The 20,881-nt window shown below is 44.7% G+C and overlaps 1 protein-coding gene and 1 long non-coding RNA gene across 2 annotated transcripts in view; one reads left to right on the top strand and one right to left on the bottom strand.

The window, feature by feature from the left end:
- Positions 1-3,651, top strand: part of GABRR2 (gamma-aminobutyric acid type A receptor subunit rho2) — a 45,992-nt gene extending 42,341 nt beyond the window's left edge. The window contains exon 9 of the mRNA XM_045866039.2: positions 2,448-3,651. Within this exon, the coding sequence (XP_045721995.1) occupies positions 2,448-2,759 (312 nt within the window). The 3' untranslated portion in view covers positions 2,760-3,651. The remainder of the gene's footprint in view (positions 1-2,447) is intronic.
- Positions 6-20,409, bottom strand: LOC135365582 (uncharacterized). The gene is made up of 5 exons (XR_010413695.1): positions 19,018-20,409; positions 15,820-15,959; positions 13,378-13,520; positions 11,786-12,139; positions 6-239 (listed from the first exon to the last, which is right to left on the bottom strand). It is a non-coding gene; the product is annotated as an uncharacterized LOC135365582 (long non-coding RNA).
- Between the last annotated feature and the right edge of the window lie 472 nt (positions 20,410-20,881).

Here is a 20,881-nt window from a genome sequence, read left to right as displayed (position 1 = left end):
TGTTTTAGAATAGGTTCTAGCTTCTTCCATCGAGGATCCCAGAAAGAAAGTCTTTGGACCAAGACTAGGAACAGGGAGACTTGGGGGGTCTTAGGTCCAACTCTGCCGCCGAGGCTGGGCCTCTGTTTCCTCATCTCTAAGAAAGGTAGAGCGCAGTCCTCACCTCGCCTTCGTCCCAGGGTCGTTGTAAGGATTACGCGACGTAATGCATGCAAAAGTTGTTTTGAAACTGCGGGGTTCTGGACAGACATAAAGTATCACTATTACTACTGGACATGTTTAGGGAAGGTGCCTCCAGGTCCTTTGACTGGACAAGGGGAGAGTTCTAGAATTAAAAACTCCTGTGTTTATCTGTGCTCTGACCAATTAAAAATTCAGTCACATACAACTTTAGCCTTTAGATTCATTGGAAATAACTACGCATTCTGCACGGTACTGCACTATCCTATACCAACCTACGTTAGTTACGAGATAGGATACAAATGGGGGAATTCAGGCAATGTGCGTGGGCCTTTGACACAGGGAGGGAAAGTCCACTTCATTCATATTCAGACTCTTATTAATCACAGTAGGAAATAAAATGCCAACTTGTTACCAAATCATTGGTCATCATTGCACTTATCAAAATGGGTGTTCAGCTAGAAGGTATAAAGATCAGGGGATATGAAAATCCCACATTTATGCACATCTAGGTGGCTTAATATAAGGGAGCTTTAAATTTTAGGAAAAGAGGATGTGTTGCCTTTTCAAAAATAGTCTTTCAATGACCACATTATACCTAAATATATTATATTAAATATATATATTTTAAAATATATTCTAAACATTCTACATATTTTCTAAATATTTCTACACTGTCTCCAAATAGGCTAGATTGTTTAAGAATTTATTTTTAAAATTCTATTCAAACCTTTTTTACTTTAGCATTTAAGTATTCATTCAAATTTTCAATAATCTGCACATTGGTCATTGTCAAGTGCTTTTGGATTATATTTAAACATTTTTGATTTATAACCCAGTGAACTTTCCTGTATAGAGCTGTTGGAAAAACAGCAAGCCTTCACCTGACAAGTATGGGCCCATGAATTGTTAGCCAGTGCCAGCTGGTAGCCCACTCTTTGCTGACTCAAATTGTAGGGAGAAGTGAAACTATTTCCTTCCTTCCAACTTATAATTTCTTATCAACATTTTCATACTTGCAGAAACTGTTGAAAAATAGAATAATGTTCATCCATAGACTCTGTACCTACACCCAACGTTGTTAATGTTTTGCCATTTTTGTGTGAGCTCTTTCTCCATATAAATGTACTTTTGTCCGTGCAGTTGAACCATTTAAAAATGCACTGCAGGCACCGTGACCTTTTATGCTTAAATGTAACTCTTTAGAATAGGACACTCTCCTAACTAATCATCTTTTGATTCATGCACAAAGACGTGGAGACCCACGACTGGAATCAGAATGTATGGGTTTATTATTTTTTTAAATATATTTTTAAAAGATTTTATTTATTTGAGAGAGAGAGAGAGAGCGCAGGGGGAGAAGCAGAGGGAGAGGTAGAGAGAGGATCTCAAGCAGACTCCGAGCTGAGCGCAGAGCCCGAAGCAGGGTTCAATCCCATGACTCTGAGATCATGACCTGAGCCAAAGTCTAGAGTCAGAGGCTTAACTGACTGAGCCACCCAGGTACCCCCAGAATGTGTGCATTTAAAGTCCTGACTCTGACACTAGCTGTGTAATCTCAGGAGAATTGTATAGCCTCACTGGGTCTTAGTTTTTGCCTCTGCAAATGGGGACGTTTAGACTAAATCAGTGATTCTGGACCTTCACTGCATTGTAGAATCACCTAGGGATCTTCAAATTTATTATGTTTTTTTTTTCCATCTTTTTAAAATTTAAATTCAGTTAGTTAACATATAATGTATTTTGGTTTCAGAGGTACAGGTCATTGATTCAGCAGTCTTATATAACACCCAGTGCTCATTATATCACATGCCCTCCTTAATGTCCATCACCTAGTTACCCCATCCCTCCCAGCTCCCCTCCCCTCCAGCAACCCTCAGTTTGTTTCCTATGATTAAGAGTCTCTTATGGTTTGTCTCCCTCTCTGGTTTTGTCTTGTTTTATTTTTTCCTCTCTTCCCCTATGATCCTATGTTTTGTTTCTTAAATTCCACATATAAATGAGATCATATGATAGTTTCAAATTAATTAGTTGAGAGTGAAGCCTGGATGTGGCCATTTTAAAGAGCTCCCTGGGTGATTCTAATATGCAGAGACTTCTAATATGTAGAGAGTCGTTGGACTGAGTGATCTCTGGAGGTCCTTCTAGTTCTGCCTTTCTGTGGCTCTGAGTTGCCATGGGGCTTTGCTCTGGGCCCAGGCCACCACCTCTGCCCCTCCACAAGGCCTAAACATGCCTGATACCTTCCTTGTGTTTGCTGCCCGCAGTTCCCGTGCATGTGTGGAATGCTTCACTCGAGAACCATGACGCTGGATGGAAGCTACAGTGAGTCTGAGGCCAACAGCCTGGCCGGGTACCCAAGAAGCCATTTTCTGACAGAAGAAGAAAGACAAGACAAAATAGTGGTCCACCTGGCTCTGAGCAATGAATCCAACTCCTCCAGGAAGAAGGGGCTTCTGAAGGGCCACATGGGTCTTCGCATCTTCCAGAACACCCACGCCATTGACAAATACTCCAGGTTGATATTTCCTGCCTCTTACATATTTTTCAACTTAATTTATTGGTCAGTGTTTTCCTAGGGGCCCCGAGGCTGTGCCTGGGAAAGGACATAGATATCTATGGGGCCTGGCCAGCCATCTGCACATGGAACTGCTGAACATGCTCCCCTCACCAGATGGAGCGGTAGCTCCTAGGCCACCATGGCAGTGCTCCCTCCCAGAGGGGGCCCTCCAGCTGCCCTTCCCCTGACCACATGGGTTTGCTCCTCATTAATGCTGTGTTCTGTATCCTACTTCATACCTCTTTCGGACCTCTTCTGTTCTTGTGTGTAAAAAGGTTCACAAGAGCCCCCTCCTATAAAAAATGACTCAAATGCCTCCTAGATAGTCTGAGACCCTAATGAAGCCTAGGATTCAGTTGTGAGGGGACAGGAAAGAATAAAAGGCAAGCTTAGGGGCTTTCTGGATAGGAGATGGGAAATAAGATTCAAAATAGGAATAAAAAAAATCTGTAAACCCATACAACTAGATTAAGTGCCTACCTAGGAAGGAAAAAAAGCTCAGATCCCAGATAGGAAACGAGACCTGGGTGAGTCTGGCAACTCTCCTGATTTTGCAGTCCATTCAACCATTCATTAAATATTGAGTACCGACCCTGTGCCAGGTCCTGTGGAAATGAACAAATAGAAGTCTCTTTTCTTAGAGAACTTCTCTAAGCCTGGACTCATTCTATGTATGGCAGAGGGTACTTCTGCCCTTCCTCAACCCCCACTGACCCCACAGATCCATTCTGTTTGCTGGTGCTTTTACTCCTAGGTCTGTCTGGAAAAGCACTTCCAGTCTCCTATGAGACCCTCATGAAACCAGCTTAATACCGTTCTCCTGGAATCTCCATGCAAGACAAGTCTAGTGGTGGGGAGAGGAACAAGGACTTGAGAATTGGTGATAACAGAACTTGGTCTTGGCGAGGAAGGAGCCATGGGTCTGCTGTGGAAATGTGTTCCATATTCCATCCTACCTCGCTTTCTGGGCTTCTCTCCCAGCAGACAGGTGTCCTTAATAGTCCCTGTGTCCGGGCCCTGCCCCCACCCCTGGAACTCTACCTAGCCAGATATGCCCTGCACCCTCAAATGATTTCTCCCTTCCACAAGGTAATGACTTTCCTCTAATGTAGCTAAGCTCAGATTAGAAAAGCAATCTGATTAATTGAATCTGCAGTGAGTCGTGAATGACCATTTCTCTTAACCCTAATTTAGGTTATGGGTTGCTGGTTAACTCAAGTGAACCTCTAATTGGTAGTATTTATAGAAATATAAAGAACACGATTTTGAGAAGGGGACCTTCTCTTTACATTACAGCACTTGGAATCAGAGGGCTGTTCTGGGATAGAGAAGGAACGCCCAGCTCAGATTTCTTGCTTAATAAAAGAAGTTGTTCTGCTCTCTCCCTCTACCTACTGCCCCTTCCACCCTCCTGCCCAGGATCTGGGCGTCTGGTCCTTTGGTCACGAGTGTACAAATGGTACAGCTAAAGACAGGATAACCCTGCCTTAAGTCAGGTGAGCTCTGGCCTGTGGAGTCTCCTCCACAGCTCCTGCCTCCCAGGGGCAGGGATTTTTTAGTTCCTGAGGATTAGAGCCAGGTGGGTACCAGAGCCTCCTGAAGTTTCAAGTCAGGGGCCTGTGGATCCCTGATCCTCTCCACCCCTCACCACAACTGCCACCCAGTTGCCCTCTCCATCCCAGCTTTTCCACTCCTTCCTCTCGGCAGTCCCCCACCCATTTCCTCTGTTCCCATACCTACTCCCAGGAGTGGTCCTCGTCCCAGACACACCCTTGCCACCACTCCATTGCCCATGTGGAGGACCAGACTCCCATCCCTGGCTACCAGCCCTGATCTGAACTGGGGCCTGCAGCCCACCAGTCCAGAGGGGGTGTGATCAGGGCAGGGATTTGAGGAGATATACTCTCAACAGGACAGGCTCTCGGCAACAATATGACATGGGTTATCTTGGGCAACTGCAAGTTTGGGAGGTTCCCAAGACCACTCTCAGGTTTAATAATTAGCTAAGAGGACTCCCAGAACATAGAAAAACCATTATACTCACAGTTATGGTTTAATGTGGCAAAAGGATACAGATTAAAATCAGCAAAGGAAAGCAGCATTTACAGCAGGATGCAGGAGAAACCAGGTATAGAACTTCCAACTGTTCTCTCGCAGTAGAACTGCACAGTTAGTGCTTCTTTCTTCCAGCAGTGAGTGTGACAATATGCACCAAGTATTGCCAACCAGGGAAACTTAGCCAAGTCCATCAAGGTGTGCAGAGTTTTTACTAGGGGTCGGCCATGTTTATACAGCTAACTGCTTGCCTGGCTGACCTTAGTTTCTAGCCTTTCCAGAGGTTGAGCTGACAACTCTTAGCCTAAGGCCTCCATCATAAATCACATCGTTAGTATAGACTATCTGGTATGGCCCAAGGCTTCCAGGCAAACAAGCACCCTCCTATTAGAGCCTCCTATAAGGGCTTAGAAATGATCTCCCAGGAGCTGAGGCCAAGGCCCAAACCTTTTCTTTTGTCAAAGTTGATCGTTTATTGCACAGCAATCTTTGCCAATGGTTTATTGTTAATGTTGATTGCTGTACTGCTGTTATAGATTCATGCAACTAACATTTTAAAGCATCCCTGCACTAGGATGTCCAGATTAAGAATAAGAGATAGTGCCAGCTGTCTGAGAGGGGACTGGTAGAGGACAAGGTATGCAAATATCTCCAAGGTAAAAGGTGTTAAGTGCTACAGTAGTGGTTCAAAGTGTAATGGGAATTCTGAGGAAGGAAAGAGTGATTTCCACTGGGAAGACTGAATCTCATGGAGAAAACGGCCCCTGGCTACCAGCCCTGATCTGAACTGGGGCCTGCAGCCCACCAGTCCAGAGCGGGTGTGATCAGGGCAGGGATTTGACATGGGGCTCGATCCCAGGACCCCAAGATCATGACCTGAGCCGAAGGCAGACGCTTAACCGACTGAGCCACCCAGGCGCCCCTCCCATTTATTTCTTTATCTGCCATCACCCCATCCCTGATCTCCAGTCCTTGCAGATTGGAGATTTGGAGAAGATGTACATGCTAGATGCACATGTAGAAAAGTACATGCTATCTGACTCTTCATTTCAGCTCAGGTCATGATCTCGGGGTCGTGAGATGGAGCCCTGCTCAGCGGGGAGTCTGCTTGAGAGTCTTTCTCTCCCTTAGCCTCTGCCTCTCCCCCCACTCCTCATCCCCCACCCCTGCTCTCTCTCCTCACCTTTCTAAAAAAAAAGAAAAAAGAAAAAAGAAAAATACATGCTAGATCTGTGCTGTCCAATATGGTAGCCACTAGCCATGTATCTATTTAAAATTAAGTAAAATAAAATTGAAAGTGCAGTTCTTGCCACTGCACTAGCCACATTTCAAGTGCTCTGTTCGATAGCCACGTGTGGCTAGTGGCTATTGTATCGGATAATGCAGACCTATAGAATATTTCCACAATCACAGAAAGTCCTAATTAGATAGTGTTGTTGTAGATGAAACGGTCGGCCTGAGCAAAGACATTAGAAAGGCAGGAAAGTTTGGGGCTGCAGAGAATAGGGTTTGTGGGATAAGTCATCCCCATTTTGACTGGATCTTAGGCCACGGGAAGAGGAGGTGAAAGACTAGCACTTTCTACAACATTAGGGGTCATGGCAGGTTCCCCCACGCCAGTGCCAATGAGGACAGCTTCCCCTCCACGGAGTTGTCTGACCCCAAACCGCTGGATTTCCCAGCCTTGTGGACAGATGAAGAATGAAACTATGTAAACAAGGATTATTGGATGCGTACAGGGCATCTGGACTTGTTTAGAAATTTTTACTCTCTATAGACTTTCCCAGGCCACAATGCTGCTCAAAGAATAATTATGTTGTCATTAAATATATTGTATTGCTATAGTTGTCTTACTTAATTTCAACACTACTCTGCTTCCGACTATATTGTCTTCATAAATTGAGGCTCATATAATATGGTGGCCTGTTCACACTTAAAAAAAAAGTAAAGATGTATTTTAACTAGCTTATACAATTAACTGGAGTTAATTGTATAGCAAACATACCCAGGATCGTAAACAGCATTTTATCACGTGGGACCATGATGCAGTGACATCACTGTATTTAGCACTATCTTATTGCAGTGTAAAATAGTCTGACTCTACTTGAGAAGAGGAGAAGATTAAAGGAGGTAAAGAGGAGACAATAGTAGGAGTAGAAAACAGGAACTAAGGAAATGTTGAGAACATGGAATGATTCACCCTAGAGGCAGGAAGACAGGAGTAAACATAACTGTTAGCAGGGAGCCTTGAATGATACTTTATTTCACTGAATCTAAGGTACCATCTGTGTAAGATGCACCCATATTTTATGTACCACTAAGAAAAAATGCTACTAAGTAAATTATAGCATGCCAGTGATTATAAGATGAATTCTGATTTCACCAATGTTAAACTGTGAAAGATTATGCATGTTAGAATAAAAGAAATAGGTATTATACAAAAGCTGGTGATTGGACATACTTCTTTGACACCATGGAGCCAACAGTTACTAGGCTCTTGTCTTTGGGGTCTTGTGCCTGGGTCAGGGATGGGGTGATGGCAGATAAAGAAATAAATGGGAGGGGCGCCTGGGTGGCTCAGTTGGTTAAGCGTCTGCCTTTGGCTCACGTCATGATATTGGGGTCCTGGGATCGAGCCCCATGTCAGTCTCCCTGCTCACTGGGGAGCCTGCTTCTCCCTCTCCCTCTGCTCCTCCCCCTGCTTGTGCTCTCTCGATCTTAAATAAATAAATAAAATCTTAAAAAAAAAAAAAGAAAGACATGGGAAACACCATTCAATGATTAAGAAGCTTACATTGCAGTGGGCGTGTTTCAAAAGAGGAAGAGATCATAGGATTTGAGGAATAGATGCTATTTGTGGTCAATTTTGAGCAATGGATAGATATAATCTCAACTAGTGGAAAAGGTGGGGAGGGGATGGTAACATGGAAGAAGAAAAGCTGAGGTGTATTCAGGAGACAGTGGGCAGATACCCTACCAAATGTACAAAAGTCTCAGGTTCTCATCCTCCTAGTTCCATGACCCTGGGATCAATGGTTCTTTTAGTTTCATTCCACTTAGAATAAACCTCGGGAAGACGGGGTGCCTGGGTGATGAAGTTGGTTGAGCGTCCAACTCTTGGTTTCAGCTCAGGTTGTGATCTCAGGGTTGTGAGATTGAGCCCTGCTTGGGTTTTGTGCTCAGCACGGAGTCTGCTTGAGATGGTTTCCCTCTCTCCCTGCCCCCCTCTCTTAAATAAATCTTTTAAAAAAGAAAAAAAAAAAAAAAGAATAAACCCAGGGAAGAAATTTGTCTGGTCCGGTTTGGGCCACACATGTTGAAGATGATGAGAGCTCTGTGTTATGTGTAAGTTTAGAAAGATAGAACTTGGAACTCCTGGATGGCTCAGTCGGTTAAAGATCTGCCTTTGGCTCAGGTCATGATCCTAGAGTGCTGGGATCAAGTCCTGCATCAGGCTCCCTGCTCAGTGGGGAGCCTGCTTCTCCCTCTACCTTGGCCTGCTGCTCCCCCTGCTTGTGCTCTCTCTCTCTGACAAATAAATAAATAAAATCTTTAAAAAAGTTAGAACTCAGGGAGCCTGGGTGGCTCAGTCGTTAAGCGTCTGCCTTCGGCTCAGGTCATGATCCCAGAGTCCTGGGATCGAGCCCCCAGTCGGGCTCCCTGCTCTGCGGGAGGCCTGCTTCTCCCTCTCCCACTCCCCCTGCTTGTGTTCCCTCTCTCGCTGTGTCTCTCTCTGTCAAATAAATAAAAATTTAAAAAAATTTATAAAAAAAAGTTAGAACTCTTCAAAGACATTGATTTTGGTTCCATCTCTTTGTAAACATCTGCAGAAGGGAGAACCAAGAATTCAAAAAAATGGAAAGCTGCATAGTTTAAGGAAACCAACGAGACAGAAAAAGAATGGTAATAATAGTGGAGATGGTTCATGTCAGGTTCAGTTATGTGTGAGAGCCACAGCCCATGTGCTGACATAACAGACTGGGAAGCCAGGGGAAAGAGCTGTTCTGTGAGGAGGGTGAGGAGTTTGGGCCTTGCAGACAAGTGGAGATGTGAATGAAAGTTATAGATGTTGGTCTGGGGCTGAAGGGAGGTAAGGATTTGGGACTGCCTTCTTAGATGTGCTCAACGAAGCTATCCAAGTGGATGGAACTCCAGGAGCAAAGCAGGAGTGAGAAGGTCTGCAGACAAAAGCTTAGGAGTATATGGTTAGGTGGGGAGAGAGGGACTGATCAGAGAAGTAGGAGAACCAGAAGACCGTTGTGTCATGGAAACTGGAAGAAGGGTGACTCTCAAATGGAGGAGGGTACGGCTGGGGGCAATAATAACCATAACAATTGAGAAGCGTAAAGGCTGTGAACAGATATGGCAAGATGGAGGCCAGAAGCTCAGTGGGATCAAGCACACAGGTAGATATTAAAGAAGAGGGACACTTTTCTTAACTGCAAGTGATTTCGGTAGGTAGAAGGGAACACGCTCTGAGGGTTACTACTATTTATTGTGGAAAGAATATTTTATTTTTTTAAAAGATTTTATTTATTCACTTGAGACACAGAGAGAGAGAGAGAGAGAGAGAGAGCATGAGCAGGGAGAGAGGCAGAAGCAGGCTCCCTGCTGAGCCAGGAGCCTGATGTGGGGCTCGATCCCAGAGCCCTGGGATCATGACCTGAGCCGAAGGCAGATGCTTAACCATCTGAGCCATCCAGGCGCCCCTGGAAAGAATATATTAGACTTGTTTTCTTGAAGGATTTAAAAATAACATGGTGACTGGATGAGGGTTGTGGTCTCAGTGGTTGGTTCCCCAAACTACTCTATTGGAATTTAGGGGACTGGTCTGAAAACAGTGTTTATAACCTGGTCACCAGGTCTGTGGACAAGCTACAGTACTGAGGACTTGTGCCATCCTCTGTCCCCATATGCGTGGGGTGGGCACCACCAGGAGATAGCGTGGCTACTGCCTCTATCACAAAAGATAGAGCAGATGTTAAAGCAATCTCGTTGTATAAAGGGCCAAGTACTGAGTGCATTTTCTCTGTGCTTGACACCATGGTGAGGTTGGGATATATGGTTCCCAACTCGATTCTCCTGTAAAGCCCGCTGAGGTGGGAAGGATTGCCCCTACTACATACCCACTAAAGTGTGCCTTCCATAACTGTATTCAACACATCTAAGTTGGTGGACTTCATGTGAAACAATTATTTCCCATAGTATTTTCAGGAAAAAGACAATTTATTCCCTTACTTAGATGGACAGAGATGGGGTTGGAAAGAGTAGAAAGAAAACCCAAATTGGTCTGGGTTGTGCTGAAACATGTGGGCATGGAGTCATCCCTACATCCAGGTAGAAACTGGGAGTCCACCAGGACACGCGGCTAGCTCTTGAGGCCAGGAAGCTGGCCTATGAGACACGCAGCTATTCAGGGCGGCCAGAACAAAGCATTATAGGTTTCCACCACCTGTGCTGTTGTAGGGAAGGAAAAAGTTTTCCTTGACCCTCTTAGAGTTCCGGCTGAGTCTGAAAATGAAACTGAAGAAGACAGATTAACAGGAGGAATGTATACATATTTATCTAATACAAGTTTCATGTGACACCGAACTTTGTAAAGACATGATGATCCAAAGAAATGGTTAGACCTGAGTGTTTTTGTGCTGGACTTGATGATGAGTGAAGAGTCATGGGAAGATGTCATAGGACAAAGGGTATGAGGTAAGTGTAGTAAGTTGGGGTGTGTGGGGGGCTTAACAAGGACTTTTTCTTCAGATTCCTCTCTGTGTCCCTTCATCTTTGGAGATAAGGGTGCTTCTTTCCTCTGGGCGTGGAGAAGGCACCTGTCTCATAAAGGTTATGACCTGCTTCAGGGGATGGTGGAAAGTCCTTTCTGCACAAACTGTTTCTCAAATTCCTTAATCTTGAAATAGTCAGTAGGCTATATTTGGGGTATTGTGTGTCCTGTTTAAAAGGTACAGACCAGCAGGATTCATATCCCCACCACCACACTTGGAGACTTCTTCCCCCTTTCCTTTCATTGTAAAAGAGCAGAACGCTGTGGTTGTGGGATTAACACTGGATTGGAAGCAGCTGACACTCCCACTGACACCCCCACACCAACCACCACAAAACGTGACACGAGTCAAAATGGTGCCCACAAGGAAGGCTGAGGGTGGCCTGTCTGCACAGAGACCTAAATCCCATGCCAGGAGGTCCCTATGTCCCAAGCTGTCCAACCCCCAGAGCCACGGCTGAGCATCTGTACCTGTAGTATAAAAACATGCCCCATTAGCAGATTGGATAAAGCACTCAACCCTCACCCTCAAACCTTCAGATGTCATTACGAAATGACATTTGGGTCAGCCATTGAGAACATTAGGTTTGGGATTTATTTTAAAAGAGAAAGTGAAAAATAAACCTCGGTTGTAATAAACCACTGTTTAATCTAAACTGGCCAGGTTTATGGTGGCAATGCTCTTCTCCACTTTGTCCATTTAGCCCAAGGCCTCTCAAACTCTGCTGTGCAGATGAATAACCCGGGGGTCTTATTAACACGCACACTGTGATTCAGTAGATGTGGGAAGCGACTCAGAATTGTGCATTCCTAACAAGCACCTGGCAGATGTTTGCGCTGCTGGTCTGCAGGCCACGCTTCAAACGGCAAGGCCCTAGAGACCCCTGCTCATCGTTTAAAGTTGAGCTTAAATGTCACCTCCGCTCTGTTGATTTCCTGACATCCTCTTTGTTTCCAAAGCAGAATTGATTACTACCTCACTGGTGCTCCCAAATCATTTGATGCATTTTATGCATTTGAGCATTAAGAAATTTCCTTTACATTGTGATTATCTTCCTTAATCCATGTTTTCCTAGCTCTGGCCAAGCGGTGGTCAACTGGGGAATTAAAAAAAAAAAAAAATCTCAGTGCCTGAGCCCCGCCACCATCAGAGTTTCTCATTTTATTATAGTCCTTACTCTTGTAGCTGGGGCATAGGGGTACAAGAGCACCTGGCTCTGGGGATCCCACACAGACCAGGTTCGGCCACTTGTCGCTGACAACATCCAAAGGCAGAGAAATGAGTGGTAGTGAAACAAGAAAGGAATTATTTCCGTGAGGCCGACAGCAGGAAGACAGCCGACTAGTGTCTCAGACGGTCTCCAAATTGCTGAAAATACTTCCAGGGGGACAAAGGTGGGTGGGTACACGCAGGGGGGCCATGAAGGTCACACTGATCCTTGTCTTGGGGTCAGTCATGTGGGGTCTTGCTGGCTCAGGTGGTCCTTATTGCTTCAGGGGGTAGTTTTGGTTCCCATCTGGGGATGCTTTGCTCGCTGGGTCTCTCGCCTGAGTTAAGAAATAAGCTGGAAAGAACTTAATCAATTAGAAAGTACAGACTGGTCAAAATGGAGGTATGGTTGAAGTCATCTTTCACTCTCCATCTTTTAAATAACACTCTCTTTTTTGAAGGCTGATACTAAAATCTGAAATAAATTTCTTTGGAGGAGTATTGTCTTGGCTTGGTTTAATGGTTCGCAAACTGTGTTCCCTGGGACCCAGTGGGTGTTCTGGGGGTGCTTCAGGAACTACTCCAGGGGTGGGAGATGGGAGAATAGGAATGAGTAGAGGGCATGGGAACAAGGCAATGGACCCAGCCAGAATGGGGGGACAGTGAGGAAGGAAGAGAAGCTCACCCTTCCTCTTTTCCCAACAACTTTTTCATCCTGCTTTTGGATAAACCAACCAGCCCAACAAAGAATACTTAACCTACTATGAGCAAGTGCCCAGTCTTTTAATCCTTCCAAGAACCCCATGAAGTAGGGTTCAGAGAGGAGATAAAAGAGGGAAAGACAGCAAGTTACAGGGCCAGGACAGGAACAGGACTTCTGCCCCCACGTCCTCTCACTTTTCATGGTTCCCTGCAGGAAAGCTGTGGGGTCCAAGACACAAAGGTCCCCAGGGAAGCCTCAGTCTTCTCCCATCAGCACTGCTCGGATCCATCCAGAAGGTACCTGGCTTCCTGGTAGCCCAGGTGGAACGGAGGTTAGAGGTGGGAGGGAGAAACAGGCACCAACCGCCCACAGAACTTTGGGTTTCTGAACTGACTTCAGATTTGCCCAAACTATTGGAAGAAGCGCCCAGCCCTGGGTCCTGGTCTTCTGGCTTCCAGCCTTCACCTCCTTCTCCCTGTCCCCAACACCTGCCCTCTTCCCTAAGGGAGCACCACTGCTCTACCTCTGGTAGGAAGCTGGCAGTTACCAGCACGATAGCCCCCTTTCTCCCCTGATGCCTGCTCTGCCCTTGTAGGGCCAGAGAGTGGAACTTGGCCACAACCTTTTTTCATCCCTCCTGTGAGCAGAAAGAGTGCATGTGGGTGAAAGCTGAAGCAGAGGATGGAATCACACATGTAATAAGCCCTAGAATATAAGCTCCACGGGACAGGGATTTCCATCTGTATTCTTAATTGCTGTGTCTCAGGGTATATAACAGCGCTTGGCATATGGTCGATGCTCAGCAAATATTTATGGAAGGAATGAATGAATAACTACTCTTTGTTAAGTACCCATTATGTGCCAGATACAGTGCCGGGTGCTTTACTTACACCATGTCATTTCCTGTTAGCTACTGAAATGTCTTATTCATGTTCCGTATGGAGGCAGGAGTCTGGAGATTCAGCGAACGCATTTTGCAAGCTGTGTGACATTGAGCAGTGTACTTAATCTCTCCGAGCTTTAGTTTCTCCATCTGGAAAAAAAAAAAAAAGAAGATGGTAATTCTGGCCTCTTTGGGTGGATATGAGGAGTAAGTTCATGTGTCTAAGGTACTCAGCCCAGGGCCCCGTCTAGAGAACATACAATGTAGACAAGGAGAGGAGCAGGAAAGGGCATGAGGAGGAGGAAGGTGAAGAAGGCAAAGGAGAGGAAGGAAGATAACACTGAAAATTGCCCTACAACCCAAACTATCCCTTCCATCTATAATTGCAATCGTTTCTAAAACAACAAAAATTTTAACATTGACCTGATCTCAGAGTATATAAAATTCTTTCCAAGAGAACCCAGTTTGCATTTTACCCAGACATTTTTATCACAAGGACAGATGAAAATTTTGTCATGGACCAGTCAGTGTTCTTGGGGACCACCTTTCTAAGAGGAGGACTCGTTCTTCATTTCAGAGGCGAGAACAGACCCAGGGAGGTTGAATAATTTGCATAAGGGCAGACAGCTAGTTTTTAGAGGAAAATTGCTTACCCAGATACTCTCTTCTGCCAGTTATAAAATTCAAATTAGTTAATATTCATCAAATGACATGAATTTGTGACAGCATGTGACCTAAGATTTCTCCTTTTAGCCAGAGATTCCAAACTCTCAGCCCTCTGACCCACTGGGACACATATGAATGCCCAGACTATGGTACTTCATGTATTTTCTCTGAATTTGGAATGATAAGGTGGGTCACCTCTCAGGATTCTTCACTCAATCATGCTTTTCACTGAGTTTCCTAGAGCATAGCTCTGGCCTCAGGAAAACTCCTTTGAAAAAATTGCTTGATGTTGCCTCCTCTTGGGGCGCCTGGGTGGCTCAGTCGATTAAGCATCTGCCTTTTGCTCGGGTCATGATCCCAGGGTCCTGGGATCGAGCCCCACATCAGGCTCCTTGCTCAGCAGGGAGCCTGCTTCTTCCTCTGCCTGCTGCTCCCCCTGCTTGGGCTCTCTCTCTCTCTCTCTATTTGACATATAAATCAAATAAAATCTTTAAAAAAAATTGCTTGATGTCATTGAATACTATCCAGGTTTATACATTTGCTTTTAGTGAGACCCTCTGGCCGTTGACCTCATGGTCCAAGATGGTGGTAAGAATCCTAGCAGTCATTTCTGCAATTGAAGAAGCAGGATGCTTAAGGGGAGGTAGAAGGAAAAATGGAGCATCCTTTCAAGGAAAGCTATCTTTCAGTGAAAGTTCCAGGAGGCTGTCACACACTTCCCCATTGGCTAGAACTTGGTCCCATGGCCACATCTCGCTGCAAAGAATGCTGGGAAATGTATTTACTCTGAATAGGCATATACCTAGCTAAAAACAGGGAATTCTGGAAGAAAAGGAAAAACATATACTGTAGGAAATAGCAGTTCCTGCCATACCACCCAAGAACACAGCCACATGTTTCCATGAAGCCCCAGCTGAAAAGAGGAAGGTCGTAAGTAAGGACAAAATGTTCAGCGATTGCCGCTGCCCCCTTTCCCTCCCCCTCACCCAGATACCTCTTGTTACTATCTCAAGTGTGAAGCAGGGCAGAGATACATGGGACTTTCTAAAGCATTGTGTTAATGCCAGAAGCTTCTGTTACTACTGAGCTCAGAGACTTGGAATGTTTCTATGCCCAGAAATAGGACCTGGGTACTGAGTCCCTGCCATCATTTATTTTGAAAAAGGGCAGGAGTTTTCCTTTCCCTCAGCTCTGCCAATTTTAGGGACAAGCAAATGGGGTCAGCAAATCCAAGGCAATTCTCCTTGGGATAGACCGTGAAGGCTTCAAGCCCCTGCTCCCACCCACCACCCCCACCCCTGTTTTTGTGCCTTCTCTCTCCAGAGGCTGTGCGGGGCTGTTCTCCTCACACTCTAAGGGGGCCTCGATTACTAGGGGCAAGAGAGCAAAACAAGCCTCTGAGGTGATTCTCAGTCTGGGGTTGTTTTCCCAAGAATAATGAAGGGTTTGCCCTGAGTCACCCCCATCCTCTTAGTTAACTGTAGTACATTGTTTGGAGATCTCCTGCTGGTGTAAAGGATGTAAAGGGGACACAGAGGAGAGCTTCTTCTGAGTTGGGATAGCTTTAGACATTGAGTCCATAAGCAAATATGACATACGTGTATTAAAAATAAGAATAATGCCAGAGTGAGGTGAGTATCGGGAGCTTATTGTTCAGGAGGCTCTTTCTTAATAAAAGAAACAAGACTACATTTAAAAATAACATACTGTGAATAACAATGTGTTAGTTAATGGGTTAGTAATCTGGACCATTTGTGTGCCTGTGAGTCAAGTTACTGCTTACCTTGAGGTCATAATGTCCAAAAACAAAGGCATCTTTCCTTTTCTACAATACTCTTCTGTTCTTGTCTCCTTCATGTTAATCAATAGTCCACACGGATATGGGCATCTAAATGGTTGGCATGGCTAGTCATATCTGTAATTCTGGAAAAGCTACCTTTTATTTATTTATTTATTTTTGTTTGTTTAATTTTTATTTTAATTCAAAAAGCCACCTTTTAATAAACCATTTATTATTGGATAACCGTATAAACTACCCACAGCCCACAGCTTTTATTGAGGTATACTTTACATGCAGCGAAATGTATAGATCTCAACGACGAGAACAGCTCGGTGAGTTTTAACAAGCGTGTATACCCAGTAACCTGCCTTCCTAGCAAGAGATGGAGCATCTTGGACACCTCACAAAATTCTCTAATGCCTTCCTTCCAGTCAGTCCCTCATGTCCACCTACCCCCTGACTCCACAACCAGTGTTCTGGATTCTATCACCGTTAGATTTGTGTTGTCAGTTCTAAAACTTCGTATACATGGAATCATAAGGCATATGGTCTTTTGTGTCTGGCTTTTCTCACTCAGCAGATGTTTTTGAGATTCCTTCGTGGTGTCGCACGTATCTATAGCTCAACCCTATTCGCTGCTGAGTAGTATCCCATGGGATGAATAAACCGTGATTTCCTCATCCATTCTCCTTCATTTTCAGTTGGGAGAAGTAAAGCTTTTTATAATAGTTATAATAAATAATTTAAATAACTGTATAAGCAATAATGTAAAACTTATAAATAAAGGAGCGGACAGGTAAGTGTGAGCATGTGCCTGACTTATCACAGAAACATTTGCACCAAAGATACTCAGCTAAAGCTCAGAGTTGGCAAAGTTGCAACCAGAACTATGCCGTGCATTAAATCCTGGGGTGAGTGAGGAATTGTGGAAGGTGGTGGGACAAAGCAAAACATTACCAATTCATTAATTTAGAAAAAAAGTTGTTATCCGGGGCTCCTGGGTGGCTCAGTTGGTTAAGCATCTGCCTCTGCTCAGGTCAGGATTCCAGGGTCCTGGGATCAAGCCCCGAGTTGGGCTCCCTGCTCAGCGGGCAGCCTGCTTCTCCCTCTCCCTCTGCTCCCATGCTCCTGCTCTCTGGCTCATTCTCTCTCTATCTCAAATAAATAAATAAAATCTTAAAAAAAAAAAGTTGTTACCTACCAATTGCCATCAAATGAAGAAAGTAGGCTTGGTTTTAAAATGCATATTTACAATTTAGAGACGAGTCACTCGTGATGGGCTATTAATTGCTCCATTTTACAGTGGAGAAAATTCCAAGAATTTAAAATGGAGATACTAGTTCCTAACTTGCAGGGTGGTTTGTTTTTTTTTTTGAGAAGCATATGAGAGAATGATCTAAATGTCTATCAAAGTATCTGTCAGCTTAAAGCTCTGTGTAAGTGCAAAGTGGTAGTGTTTGTGACAAATTCACACAGGTTTCCCTTGAAAGACTACAGTGGAATATTTCACATGTGTCATGTATTTTTTTGGTTATTAACTCATTTACCTTCCTAAGAGGTAAATATTATTGTAATCATTCCCATTTTTACAGATGAAGAGCTTGAGGCCCAGAGGCCACACAGGTTTAAATGGCATAAGTGGGATTTTAATCCATAGAACCGGCTCGAATCTGAGCTGTTACTATGGTGCCATCTGCCTTTCTAAAAAGATGTCATCATACCTCCTCCCAACAGCTCACTTTACGATAATTGTCTTCGTCCACAGCCTTTATTTCCTTGTGGGAGGGTTGCTATATTCAGATTTGTTGGCCTGCTGTCTACAAGATATAAGAGAAGGAAGCTGCAAGCTTGCCTAAAATCTCAGTGATTTCCCATTTGGGTCTTCCTGGAGGTTTGCAGTGAGACTGCCGGGTCAGCCGTGCTCTCAGCAAATACTCTGTATTTATGAGACAATCAGAACCACCCACAGGATGGAACAGATCCTGGGAGCTCCTACTTGAGGCCATCTTTCCCATGACGCACAGTTTGGTGTCCAGCTAAGGTGGGAAACACTGTAGCACTGAATGCTAAGAAGGAAACATCCCCATATCCAAGGCCATTTGGTCATTTACTGGAATGTCTCTGTTCTCACCTGGACATTTCTCTTGGACCACTCTTGCACCTTAGGTTGCACCCCCTTTTGTCTGAGGCTGTGGATAACTGAGTTGAAAGGCACTTTGCATGACTGGGTGGGGATGGGGGGGTGGGCAGCATAGCATTTCTTTTTCTTTTTTCTTTTAAAATTACTGGGGACCACTCTTTGAAAAGGGGGGGCACCTAGGTGGCTCAGTCCGAAGAGCATGTGACTCTTTTTTTTTTCTAAAGATTTTTATTTATTTTTTGACAGAGAGAGAGAGAGACAGCGAGAGAGGGAACACAAGCAGGGGGAGTGGGAGAGGGAGAAGCAGGCTCCCCGCAGAACAGGGAGCCCGATGTGGGACTCGATCCCAGGACCCTGGGATCATGACCTGAGCCGAAGGCAGACGCTAAACGGCGGAGCCACCCAGGCGCCTCAGAGCATGTGACTCTTGATCTCAAGTTCATGAGTTTGAGCCCCACATTGGGTGTAGCGATTATTTAAATGAATGAATAAATCAAAACTTTAAAAATAAAATAAAACAAAGTAAATAAAATGCAATAAAATTACTGGGAACCACTAATTAATACCTTCAAATTGACCTGAAAGTAAAGTTCAGTTTTTAAGCAAAATAAGCATGGTTGTCTAAAAGATTACACGTCTCTAACATAGGTTTCAGAGCGTGAGCCGTGGAAATTCTAAAGTTGGGTGAAACTTAAGTCAGCGACTCCTGAAACTGAATATTCAACTCTAGAAGAACCAGCTGAGAAAACCACCTGTGCTGCTTTCTTTAGCTTTTTCTACAGAATAATTAGAAGCAGGAGTTGTGGCCTCCGAAACCCCATCACCCGGGATTGGCTGGCTGTATCTTCGGCACTGACTAAAACAGGAAATTACCAGGTGTGTGTAAATGGAGCTAATAAGAATAAGAACCCCCTACAACTCTGTAGCCACTTGGGAAACATGACCCAAACCAAATTACCCATCTGGACCTGTTTTCTGTTCATAAATGAGGTAAATTAACTTGGAGAGCCCCAACACCCCCTCCAGCTGGGATAGTCATGGTTCTAGGAGCTGGTACTAACAGTCAGGGACGGCGGTCCTCTACAAGCCTGTCATTATGTTCACGTTGGAGCTGTCCTGGAGGTTCTCCTGGTGGGATAGCAGGGTACAGAGCAAGATTCCAGGTGATTTCAGAAACCCCTAAGGCGGGGCGCCTGGGTGGCTCAGTCTGTCAAGCGTCTGCCTTCGGCTCAGGTCATGGTTCTGGGGTCCTGGGATGAAGCCCCACATCGGGCTCCTGGCCCAGTGAGGAGCCTGCTTCTCCCTCGGCCTGCCCCTCCCCCTGCTTGTGCGCGCGCGCTCTCTCTCTGCCAAATAAATAAATAAAATCTTAAACAAAAAAAAGAAGCCCCTAAAAAAAGCCCAACCCTGACAGAGGGCAGAAAGTGGACACAAATCTACAAAAGCATTCATTTCACTGACTTTTAAGGATCCCCAGTGTTTTCTCTCTCCTTAAAGCAAAGAACTGAGTCCTTTGAAAAAGTGAATACATGGTGAGGGTAGCTATTTTGTTTTTATTTTTCCCCAGATTCAAAGGGAGTGGAATTTTTGTTGGCTTATTTTAAGGAATTATATAACCAAAGTTAATCTGTGCATCAAGACAGTCCCATGCTAAAGAGTCAAACAGTCACACATTAATTTGCACAACTATTACGTCCTTTCCTGCTGCTGAGTTCAGCTTAAGCTGTTGTTTATTTTATGGTAAGATTAAATTCATTCATTCTTTTCTTCAAGAGTTGAACAGCTCTAAATGTGGCTTCTCATTCAAAAAATTCATTCTTACTGTGGCCAAAAAGCCTTCTTTCATTCAAATGAATCATTTCCCCTAATTAGCGGGGAGAAATCTGGAACTAATTAACTAAAAGATCTAAGGTGTCTTCAAAATGCCTTGGGCAACATGTTAGATAAGAAGACTGTGTGATAAATAAAATCATTTTGCACACCAGCCATTTCAGGAAGGGGGTGGAGTTAGAGTCAATGGAAAAGCACAGGCCCTGGGATCAAAAGCCCAAGTTTTCCGGTTTATAAACCACAGGTCCTGCGGAAAATAACTGAATGTCTCGGAGCCTCAGCTTCCTCATCCATGAAGGAGACGTAGTAATCTGCTGTGCCTACTTCCAGGGCTGGTTCTTGGGGCCAAATGGAACCACGGATGTAAAAATGTTTCGTAAATGCCACAGGACCATTCAGTTGCGAACTGGAGTTATTCCGCAGTTGGGCTGCTTCGGAGACGATGAAAGAACTCCTTGTGTTTTGCATTCAGCCCTCAGACCACATAATGCCACTGAGGGGACCCCACATCACCGCCCCTCTTTCATCCTAAGCACACCCCAGGGAGGTCTCCAAACGGTCACTGTGGCTTTAGGCATAGACTGATCTCACAGTATTTCCTTTTTTCTCCACGATGACTCCTCTGGAGCTGGGATGAGCATATCAAACTCCATCAACAAGAAACTAGGGGACTATTTGTGAAGTTATACTTGAACCTAGAAGCCTGTGTGTTTCGGTTAACGACAGGCTTGGAAAGGATAAAAAGTTGCCTTAACAATTTGATCAGGACTCCAGCAGAGGGAGTCAGGGCTGCACTGACCCCCCACAGGACCAGCAGTGTCATTCACAGGTTTATGTCACCAACAGCCCATCTTCCTTCCTTCTTTGCTTTCTAATCGGAGGACTGTAGTTATCATTTTAATATCTCTGGGTGGAGGAAATATATGGCTAAAGGCCCTTATGAATTCAGCTGCACTTCCAAAACCCTTCCAAAATGGGTTTGCATTTTATTGATCCCAGGAGCCCCTAGGACAACAGCGGCAAAGGTGGGTCGTGCGTTCAGCCTGCAGAAGCTTCGCACCTGTGGTGGGCACCCCTGGAGGCCCGGCCCGCTGT

The sequence above is a fragment of the Mirounga angustirostris genome, unplaced genomic scaffold, assembly GCF_029215605.1.
Source record: "Mirounga angustirostris isolate CCGP_5_RB_7025 unplaced genomic scaffold, mMirAng1.0.hap1 SCAF_8, whole genome shotgun sequence".
In the NCBI taxonomy this organism is placed as follows: domain Eukaryota; kingdom Metazoa; phylum Chordata; class Mammalia; order Carnivora; family Phocidae; genus Mirounga; species Mirounga angustirostris.
The sequence above is the reverse complement of the archived record's forward strand: the minus strand, read 5'-3'. Positions and strand labels throughout refer to the sequence as shown.